Source organism: Ostrea edulis, chromosome 7 (genome assembly GCF_947568905.1).
Source record: "Ostrea edulis chromosome 7, xbOstEdul1.1, whole genome shotgun sequence".
Taxonomy (NCBI): domain Eukaryota; kingdom Metazoa; phylum Mollusca; class Bivalvia; order Ostreida; family Ostreidae; genus Ostrea; species Ostrea edulis.
This window is the reverse complement of record NC_079170.1, coordinates 55,294,212-55,306,252: the sequence shown is the minus strand read 5'-3', so window position 1 is coordinate 55,306,252 and position 12,041 is coordinate 55,294,212. Positions and strand designations below refer to the sequence as shown.

Below are 12,041 nucleotides of genomic sequence, written 5' to 3'. Positions count from 1 at the left end.
AAAATTTGTATATAAAGTGAACAACGCCCAAGTTTGAAATCGCTTAACAGAATTTCTAAGTTTTACTTTCTTGTTAAACAAGCATTCGGTAGATTTTCTCTCTCAAAATTGCAACAAATAATTTATTGAATATCAAACAAAATAATATATAAATGTTTTGACATTCATTAAGGAGTATTTTCTCGAATAAAATGGAAAAAAACGTAAATAACAAAATTTCTCGATACCTTTTTGTTAAACACGCGTTCCATAGATTTATTTTTCGTCTGCATCCCCCTTCTGTCGGATTCGAATTATTTTGGTACGGAATACTTTTGATTATGATCGTTGAAGTTAAAACTAGAATATCCTTGACTAAATATCATTTGAAATACGCCCAATATTGGTTAAAGACGGATAAATAACGGTTTTATATTACTTTAGTGCATTATGGGTAAGTAGCGTCTGTTATGCATGGATTTCGTGTTTATTTTATGTAAATAAAAGTTTATCGGTGCTGAATTATGAGGTATATCAACTAAGATATGAACTATTTGTACATTTGTATATAAAACTTACCAAAAAATTCATTTTCGACTGTTTTTAAACCATGATTCCCATTGTCTTGCTATCTCCGGAAAAAAAATTATAAAATTCGGAACTGGTTATGGCGGCCCAATGACATTATTTTCATTTAATAAAATTAGCAACATTTAAAAATTGTTTTAATTTTACTTAGACAAAATATTTATGTGGCGATTTTTGATGGGGTGATCAAGGGATATAGTTCAAAGTTTTTATGTATTTATTTTTTCTGTTGCAATTTGTTCTGGGTCAATTAGTATTATGACTGGACTATCAGTACATCTTAAAGCACCTATAGGTCTTCAATATGGCAGAATATTCACACTTCAGTATCTAACCTGAGCCATATAGTGAACTTGGTGAAGATGTTGCTGAAAGAAGTGCTTATGTCACTCTTCCCAGTATAAAAATTCAAAATACAGAAAAAGTGTCTAACCAGAGCTTTTTTTTATCATAAGAATTTCAGTGTATTTATGATAGGAATGAATTTTCTAGTACAATCTTGAAAAACTATGATGCAACCATTACATAATCTTTCAACTAAAAATAAAACAGAGTCTAGAACAATCTCGGTCACAGCTAGGTGTCAATGAAATAAACATCACTTTCTAGAACAATCTAGGTCAATTCAGTTCAAACAGCAAATAGTACACAACAATGTACACTGCAACTATGAAGATTCAAGATTTCAACACTCCAAGTGGCAAGTGCTGGATTTTTTATGATAATTAAGAAAGTATGTCAGATAAAACGTGGTAAATAAGATAACCAAAATGGTACACAAAGTAATTGTAATGGCACTGTAAAAACCAGAATAGTACATAAAATGACCAGAGTGGTGATGATGTAAATGATTTACAAAAAAAATTGGAATAAGATTTATAACAATATGATAAATATCAACAAATTTTATGTTTTAAAATTACAATCCAAACATCCTTTATATATGAAAGAAAATTGAAACCTGTTTATATAGCGAGCAAGGCTTCACGACGAGCTTGCTCTAGTGATTAAACATTGGAGTTGCGAGATTTGCTCTTCATCAGCTGAAAAATGATGAGTATTACCCGTAATGCTTTTGGAAAAATATCGCCATCACTGCGGTAAACTTCATGGACAACCCCGTAGGTAAAACAAATAAATAGTTAAGAAAGAATCATAAACGTTTTTAAATTCCAAACAAGCTTTCTCATATCTTCATAAGTTTGTTGTTAATTGGTAAAAAAGGGGAAACAAAAACATTGCAGCTGATATGTCAAAATGCACTGTTTATATAAACCCCAAAGTTCCTGCATTGAATGAATAGGTGGATTAGATGTCTAAAAGTCGTTATTGCAAGATGACGTGTAAAGGGTCTTCGCTGAACTCAACGGTCACACCGTAAAACATATTAGTGATAATGGGAAGCGTGTAAACAAAGAATCCTCAATTACATAGGCCTACACTTTATTTCCAAAATGCATTACCCATGTGCAGAGTGAATATAACCTTGATTGTAGGATTAATATATCAAAGACAGTAAAATAATAACAGAATTATGGGAATAGGAAAACTAAAATGTGGTCATCCAAAGAAATTCAACCTGACTGAGTTTCAATATCATATCATCACTTATATACTACGAAAATTTATTTAAATCATTTTCAGTGCACCAAATACTTGAAATTGAAAAATATAAGTGCCATATTCCGGTCGTTTTCTGTGTTTTTACAGCAATTTACAGCTCCATTGTTGCGGAAAATACAGATCTCTCGAAATGTGGAACTTTGCTATTCTAAAGCTGGTAACAACTTTATAAGAGTGAAATATTCTTGAATGGGACGTAAAGCAACATAAATAAACAACAATAACAACATTTATTATACATCATTACATAATATCTTGGTCCCAAAGTGTAAACATAATTTTTACCTAAAAACAGGCAATGTTGAATACTTTGCTAATAAAATGAGAATGTAAATAAGAGTTCTTACCTAAATAAACTTTCGTCCTCTGCCGAAGGCATATCTACATGTGCCTATTTCTATTTTCGGATTTATTTTAAATGAGCTTTTGTTTTGAAAATGGCGGCGATGTAAACCGTATTTAGCAACTAATCAGCGGGAGTGTTTCTTCTCAACTTCAGCCAATCACATTACAGCTTTCTACTTTGTCGTGACTAAATTGTAAATTCAATACGACTCTTTTCCGGATACATTTAGGTTGATATAATATATATACAGAGACATGTATATGTCAATAAAGAAGCCCATGGAATTTCCTGGATTTTATATGGATTGAAATATGTCTCTTATATAGCCATTTTTTACTATTTACTATGGTGGCTGATTTTTGCCATTTTACGAGATGACAAAACGAAAAGCGACTAACGAAAACACCACAGAATACAGGTTTCCCCGTTAATTTTGCTGTCTGATTTTGTAGGAACTGTTGTGGATCATTATTAATTACATTGATTTACAATGAAGGAAAAAATTAACAGTATGGTGCTCAGCTGTTTTAGATTTAGGCCTAATACGTAAAGAAATGTTTTAACAAGGCACGTTGAAACAAAAGGTTCGGATGGGTAGGGGGCCTGATCTGTCCCCTCTTTACAATTTACTTTTTCCGTTATTATAGGATTAAACATTCTTTTTGAAGAATTTATCGATGTGTAAATTCCGGACATTTTACTCACAAACTGAATAAAAGTGCGAAGCAGTTTTAGATTCGAAGCACAAACTCATTGTAACCATAAAACGGGCCCTTGTGATTTGAAGATACATGTATACGTGTAGTGAACCAACCTTTGCCCCTCCTACGATTTAAAGGGTATTAAGATTTGGGCAGATCGAAGTCCTATATATCCTTCTTTTTTTTTTCTTGCTTGTCAAGAATTTTAAAATTTAAACTTTGTAAGTGTATTCAGGCTGTCCCCTCTCCCCCTCTCTAAGAACAAAGAAACAACAACCAAGATAGGCCTACTACATGCATGTATATCTCAATGTCATGAATGAATTGTTATACTTTGAGTTTCCTGCAATTTGATAAACTTTTAGTACTTTATGCACAACCCCAAACTGATTTTTTTTTTTATTTGCTTTCTATATTAACCCTTACGTAGCGAATTAAGGACATGCACTCCATCGATAATTTATTATGACGTCGGGCACGGTACTGGTGTTACTTTACGTTACGCTTATAACGTCATCAATTGTGGCAAAAGAGAAACTAAAAATTAACAATAGGACAAGAATGTGCTACGGCAAAGGAAATCACTCTGACTTCAACAAGGAGACACCAACTGGAATATGTTATACTAAATCCAAATGACAGCAGAAACTGGGAAATATTCTTAGAAAAACTAAATAAGATGGAAAAAAGGTATATTCCGAGTCGTAAGCCAGGAATATCAACGAAGAAAATGCCGCTCGGAGTGAATTTCCGATGATTTCCTGAAGTTCGACTTGAATGACATTAGAGAAAATTAAGAAAAAGAATGCATTTTGCAGGAAATATATTACAACCAAAGACCCTGAAGTTCGACTTGAATGACAAAGTAAGAAACCAAATTAAAACACAGACAGGGAAATAGAAAAAAGAGGGAAAAAAACTTACCACATAAAGCCAAGAAAAATCCGAAGGCAATATGGAAATTCATAAAATCGGAATAAAAAACACGATCACGAAAAGGAGACTAAAACGATGAAAATTCACAGAAAACCGATGACGACAAAGAAAAAGCTGAAATACTTGCCAAATTTTTCAAAAGTGTATTTACACAAGAACCTGATGATACTATACGGATTTACCTATGCACGACACTAAAACGACCATGGGAAGTTTAGAAATTACCGTGGAGAGCGGTACTAAAATATTGAAAGGACTAAAAATAGATAAATCACCTGCACCGGACAAAATACACCCGAGAGTGCTAAAAGAAACAGCAGAGACATTAGCAGTGCCGCTACAATTGATTTTCCAAAAATCATTATCAACAAAGACACTATCAAATAGATGGAAAGAAGCACGAATCAGTGCAATCTTCAAGAAAGGAAAAAAATATTCAGCTGGTAACTATAGACCAGTCAGTTTAACATCGGTAGTATGCAAAGTCAGGGAAAACTTGTTCTACAACACATCATTAAACATATAAACCAAAATAAATTTTTCACTGACCGACAGTATGGATTTATTTCGGGGTCTACATCACTCCCATTTTTCACGTACTTGACAGATGGACAGAAGCACTAGATAATGCTGAATCTGTAGATGTTGTATACATGGATTACATGAAAGCCTTTGATACAGTACCACAGAAAAGATTGATGAACAATTAACTCAAAGCATATGTATGGCACGCCAAATTCACAAAAATGAGCTAAACATAGTTTCACAGTTGATAAACTAAACTATAGTTTACGGACCGTAAACGTTTCACAAACGTAAACTATAATTAACAATGAAAACAATCATTAGCGATTGCAAAACATAGTTTATCTGATAAATACGGTTTCACGATTGTAAACTACGGTTTACAAGTCTGATAAATATAGTATCACAATTTGTGAAACTAGGATTAACAATTGTGAACTATAATTAACGAATGTAAATTATTGTTTACAAACGTGAATCTGTATTTATCAGCAAAATATATTGTTAACGTTTATTTAAAGACAGATAAACTTGGATTAGCATTTGTAAACTATAGTTTACAACCGTTAAATATAGTTTTACGGATGAAAACTATAGTTAACGAATCGTAAACTATAGTTTACAGTCGATAAACCTAGTTTATCAACTGTGAAACTATGTTTAGCTCATTTTTGTGAATTTGGCGTGCCATAGAACTATAGTTAACGATTCGTAGATTCGTAGACGAAGTCGAAGGGGACTTTAGGTTTGTACTCCGTCCGTCTGTCCATCGGTCCAGTTTTTCGCACTTTTTTCTCTGTTCTTGAAGATATTCATTTTATATTTGGTATGTTGCTTTGCCATAACAAGTTACAGATCTATGGAGCGCCTAATTAACATAAACTCAAATAATTGAAGATGTCATCAATTCAATTATTACTCTTTTAAATTGAATTAATGCGCCCATTAAATCAATCATTGCTCTCATCAAATGAATTAATGCGCGCTTCAATTCAATTATTGCTCTCATCAATTGAATTAATGCGCGCATCAATTGAATTAACGAGAGCAATAATAGATTTGATGCGCACATTAATTCAATTATTGCTCTCTTCAATTCAATTGATGAGAGCATCAATTTCGTAGAAATATTGCTCGCAATAATTAATTTAGAGCTCGGTATAAATAATTTGATGATCTCTTTAATTCAATTGAAAATATCTTTAATTATTTATAATGCTTTTGTATACAGAATTACTGCGCGCATCAATTCTTTTAAAGAGAGCAACAATTCAATTAAAGAGATCATTAATTCAATAGTGGATATGTTGAATTGAAGATATCTTTAATTATATAGTTGCTCTCTCTAAAAGAATTATTGATCTCTTCAAATGAATTAAAGATATCACTAATTCAATTGAAGAGAGCAATAATTGAATTAATGCGCACATTAAATCAATTATTGCTCTCATCAAAAGAATTAATGTATGCATCAATTCAATTATTGCTCTCATCAATTGATTTAATGCGCGCATTATATCAATTATTGAATTGTAGCGCGCATCAATTCAATTGTTGATATCATTAATTCATTTGAAGAGATTATTAATTCAATTAAAGCGCGCACCAATTCAGCTTTAGAATTAATGCTATCATCAATTCAATTAATACGCGCAATAATTCAGAATTGAAGATATCATTAATTATTTGAAGAGATCTTTAATTAAATTGTTGCGCGCATCAAATGAATTGATGATATCTTCAAATAATTGAAGATATCTTCAATTATTTGAGTTTATGTTAATTTGGCGCTCCATACAGATCAAGTTCGAATTTCGTCTCGGTCCGTTGATTTTTCACTTAGTTATGGCCCTTGGACTTAGAAAAATAGCATACATTATCAGTTTTCCGGACTTTTTTTTTGGTTGTGCTTGCAGATATTCATTTGATATTTTGTACATTGCTTTGCCATAACAAGTTACAGATCAAACTTGGTCCGTTGATTTTTCATGAAGTTATGGCCCTTGGACTTAGAAAAATAGCATGTCGAATTATGAGTTGCAGATATTCATTTGATATTTGGTACATTGCTTTGCTATAACAAGTTACAGATCAAGTTCGAATTTCGTTTCGGTCCGTTGATTTTTCATTAAGTTATGGCCCTTGGACTTAGAAAAATAGCATGAATTATCAGTTTTCCGGACTTATTTTGGTTGTGCTTGCAGATATTCATTTGATATTTGGTACATTGCTTTGCCATAACAAGTTACAGACCATGTTTGAATTTCACTTCGGTCCGTTGATTTTCCATTAAGTTATGGCCCTTGGACTTAGAAAAATAGCATGAATTATCAGTTTTCTGGACCTTTTGGGGGGTGTGTGTGCTTGCAGATATTCATTTGATATATGGTACATTACATTACATAACAAGTCACAGATCAGTTCGAACTTCGTCTTGGTCCGTTGATTTTCCATTAAATTATGGCCCTTAGACTTAGAAAAATAGCATGAATTGTTAAGTTTACATCCAAGTTTCTTGTCTCTGTAGATAAGACTACACTCATTAAAACTTCTAGCATAGTAATACAACAATATAGCTAAATTATTCATGATGACCTACATGTCACAGTTTATTGACTTGGTTAAAGACCTAAACCTAATTATTTTGTCTTTTTTCTTGGTCTAGTCTCTACTCGAATAGTAGTCAATTTCCAACCATTTCTATCCTGGTTTCCCAATTTTCCCTTTTACCGTAACCTACATAATGAACTTTGAATATTGTTGTGGTACAGTAATTTTTGCAACCGGTAGGGGACATATGTACAGTAATTTTTGCAACAGGTAGGGGACATATGTATTGCCATGCAATACTCTCAGAATGCTTGTTTTCATTGGGTTGGGGGTGTACATAAGATCTAACACACTCTACATCCACTGTTCTGGTGCCTGTGCTCGCATGACTTTTTAGAGTAAGGAAACATGTAATATTAGCACATTTGCTTCCTGACCGACCAACATTTGTATCATAGACACTTGAGCTGACTTTACACTTCAACTTGCCACAACCAGGAACTATCAAGATGTGCCTACTCTACAACAAATATACCCTAAGCTTTTTTTTGTAGTGAATTGTACCTAAAATGTTGGGGAAAAAATTAATTGAGAAACATCACATATGACTTTTTAAAATATGCATCTTAAACACAAAATTTGCTTCATGATGCCTTAAAGTTTTGTTCCACTCCCAATACATTTACTTTTTAAAGCGCTTAGCGTAGCTGTGCTTTATTGTCGACAGTTGGATTTTGCTTTCGTCATCACGTTTCCGGTTTATCGCCACCTATAGGCAAATTTATGCATCGCTGTAGTAAACACGTCGTGTTTATAGTAGTCGTATTTTTGCAACCGATCTAGTACAGGGATAACATTCATATCCGATGGGACATTTTTTCCGGAAATACAGTTCGTTGAACAGTGGATAAAAGTATGCATAAAAAGGTGACATTTTTTCCTCATTCTGGGGGAAAGTGATACACAGATGCAGGTCATTCTACAGTTAAAATTCCCGTTTGATTCTGCATCTGTAATAATCAAAGTGATTATTAAGTAATTCAAAATCTAAAAATGAATAAGAATCTGTACATGAAACCGTTTTGGCTATTATGGTGCCTTTACATTGTTACCTTCGAATAGCGCTTAGAGGTCAAGAAAATCAATACTTTTGCATGGTCCAGACTATAATTAGAATCCACGTCATTAAGCTATATACGAGTCATGAGGGTTTTCCCATTTGTGTTTTGACTGCTGTTCTGACACAGTAAAAATGTTGTCCGACACAGCAAAAATGTGTGCAACACACACACACACAAAATTAATACCGAGCGAAGCTCGGACGGGCCGAAGGCCCGTCCGCGAAGCAAGGCTCTAAAGGTAACACGTATGTAAAAGAAAAAAGTCAAATTCAGCAAAACAAAAAGAGATAATCTCTATATACGTTCACTGAAATTTTCGTGATCGATATGGGCGCCGCCATTTATTTTTTCATTACCTGCTTCAACAGTTATTCGTGTTTTATTTTGAATGCCAATAATAGAAGACTCTGACTTGCAGTTCGTAATTTAAACACCCAGTTTGTTCAAAGTGAATAAAAAAAATATTGTATAATCATCATTATAACAGGTTTTAGCAAATAATTACATATAAAACCGTAATACGACTAAATAGATGAACGAGTTCATGAGTTTCTTTGCATAAATTGCATACGATAAAATTACGGTAACATTTTACCATTTTGAATTTATTGGTTTAATTTTGTTTAATTTTATAACGGCCTTTTTCATTGCATATGGAATGTATTATTGTGCTTTGAAAAAGAAAAAAAGTCGAGGCTAAATGTGACGTCACAATGCACAGTTGACGTCGCCTTGCGTTTTATTTCCCGCGTTCAATAAAACTGTTGTCCCCATATAAAACACTTGAATATTGAGATTTTATTGGGTTTTTAGCGCAAGGAAATTTCATTAGAATATATATTTTTAAATGAATCATAATCTACCGTACTTAACGGAATCATGATTACCACTTGGGACACTCCAATGACCATTACATGCTTCGCTCGGTCCAACGGTTACGCCGTATACATATTAATAACTGATCCGCGTCGATCGTGAATGAAATAAAACTTGTGCACGATTATGTTTTGACAGCGAAGGACATAGATCAGTGTCTCAGAGGGACGATATTGCGTAACTGCTTACACCTCCCCGGTCATAGATGTAAGTAGGTCATGCAGGAATTTAGAGGATGCAAAGGTGTAACTTAGGCTTACCTTACTCTTTCTAAACGACCAAGATATTCTTCAAAATCATCTTGAACACAATCAAATTTGATTTCGATATTTAGTTTCGAAAATGAGACTGGGAATAATAATCTGGAGGGAGGGAAAAATAAAAGGTACAGAATTATAAGTCTGCGTTTACGGAAGACAATGCCCCGGTTTCAAGTCTTCAAAACACCGCCTGGAATTTTACGTGGGCTGTTTACTGAAATACATATGGTTAGGACAAGTGTTAGATATTAAAACATTGCCATTGTGTCAAGCATGAATGTAAAATGGTTTGTGGTCCCCAGCACGCTACACACAATGAAATGTAATCGTGTTTTCAATTTGTTTGTACTTCAAACAAACAATTGACAATGACAGGTATATGCTACATGTATATTCGAACGTAAAAAGGATGAAGGAGGGGAAGGGAGCATGGATTTACTGTCGTTGTTCCCTGTCCCCACATTTTGTTTTCGCCAAACGATCTTTTCATATAAAAAACGCATTTAGTTTTTCGGCGAGATGCCTCTTCATTATTTCTACAGCGGTTTGAACATTACCGTTTGAAAATTACTTTTGTAACTTTTAAGTGCCTAGCTTGGGATTCTCATTGAGCTTATACATTTATATGTTGTAAATATTATATATTTATTGCGAGTCATTTCTCTTACGTTTTTTTTTCTTTTTCATTTCATATTAGAACTCCTACACAAGCAGCGAATCTTATGCTTTTTTGCTAAGGTTATTTGCATTTTCAACTGTTTTATAAAATTAAAGCAATAGCAATGTGTATTATGTCTCATTCAGACAAACGGGTGAGTTTCCTTTGCAATATGAATATGAGCTTTTACACAAAGAGTGTAATACACACAAGTTGATGAGTACAGCGTTTAATGTACATGTGTACAAACTCTTGGAGTTTTTCTTTTTAGATTTACGTATAACAAACAATCACTACAATGCCTAAATGTAAATCCATGCATATATGTTAGTCTAATTTATCATATTCGATTTATTATATCCTCTTGTACTAACTTTCATGTTAAAAATGAGCTCTTTCAACTCTTGTTAATAACGCAGCATTCAGTTTCAAAGTTATTAATATTCCACATGTATGATGAACATCTTTTCAAAATAACTTCCTAAATTTTGTTTTCAGTTATACATGTATTTATCTGACTTATTTGGATTCATATTCTTTCCAACCTGATTTTGAATTGAAAATAACTTCATTATTGATTACAAAAATAATTCCACTTTCATGGTTTGATTGCTATATACAGATAATTATGCACTGGATTCTGTAGTACAAGTCATACAGATGCATGTTTATGTATGTATTTAAATGATTTCTGGTGAGGTGATGAAATGGATGTAAAGTGTTTCATAGACCTGCATTATTGGTGTGTTTTGACATGAATATCTGTGGCACTTGTTAGTGTATGTGTCTTTTTTGTCCAGTTGTTTGTTTATTCTCTTCTATCATTATTTGACATACATGTATGTATCAAACTATTGATTTGTTTCATTTCAGTTGTATTCTAAAAAAAATATTTCATACACTATTTAACTGGAACACAACAGTAAGTTAGTTGCGTAATAACAATTGAACACTTTTTACCGAAACCTACCATTACAAATGTTTTCACATTTTCTATCAAAACTTGACAAATTTCCAAAAAATTTCTTCTCTACAGCATTACATCTGTAAGGGAAAAAATGCATAATCATGTAGAGCATTTCATGACCCAGAGTGGGGGCCGGAGCGGAGCGGATCAGAAACAATTGACTTGGGAAGATGGGTGGGGGGCAAACTGGATATAAAGTGTTTATGTGTAAAATATTTGAATAACATAGCCTTTAATGCTATTGATTGATTGTATATTGTTTAAAGTTCCTCTCGATAATTTTTAATTCATATGGAGACGCCACCAACACTGGTGAAGGACTGCAAAATTTAGGGCTCTGTTGAGAGCATACAGTCATTGAGCAGTGAGGGTTCTTCAGCATGCCACACCTACTGTGACATGGGACATTCGTTTTTAAGGCCATCTCTGAGGACTCGTGACATTCACACCTAATGTAGAGAGTTTGCATGGAACTGTCGCTGTTAACGACCTAGGTCTGTCGCGGTTGGGATTCGAACCCGACCGTCCGCATACAGGGCGAACACTTTACCTCTAGACCACCGCAGCGGTGGTAATGCTATTGATATTAAATTCTGAATATAGATATTTAAAAAGAGCAGATGTCCTTTGCCAAAATTGTAAATTTCATGATCCAAGGACAGGGTTTTAGTTCCGGGTGGGATCAAAATTATCATAGTGACCATTGTTTTTAACAACATCATATAAAGTATATATTTCAACATGTTGAAAAGTTTCAGGACATTGTTTCCAATCCATATTTGTTATTTCCTTACAGAAAATGTATTAATTTAGTTGTGCGAAAATAAAGAATAACGCATGAACTTTTTTTTTACTGTTGTTCCTGTTCATTAACATTACATACAGAATTAGCGCTTTTCAGTACTTTGATT

The 12,041-nt window shown here is 33.3% G+C and overlaps 1 protein-coding gene across 3 annotated transcripts in view; it reads right to left on the bottom strand.

Moving 5' to 3' along the window:
* LOC125657089 (rho guanine nucleotide exchange factor 3-like) overlaps window positions 1–3,626 on the bottom strand; it is a 65,245-nt gene extending 61,619 nt beyond the window's left edge. The window contains exon 1 of one of the 3 annotated variants that reach the window (XM_056144775.1): window positions 1,632–3,626. In XM_056144775.1, the coding sequence (XP_056000750.1) occupies window positions 1,632–1,678 (47 nt within the window). In that variant the 5' untranslated portion in view covers window positions 1,679–3,626. The remainder of the gene's footprint in view (window positions 1–1,631) is intronic. The other 2 variants (XM_056144774.1, XM_048887722.2) reach the window with 2 other exon arrangements.
* Between the last annotated feature and the right edge of the window lie 8,415 nt (window positions 3,627–12,041).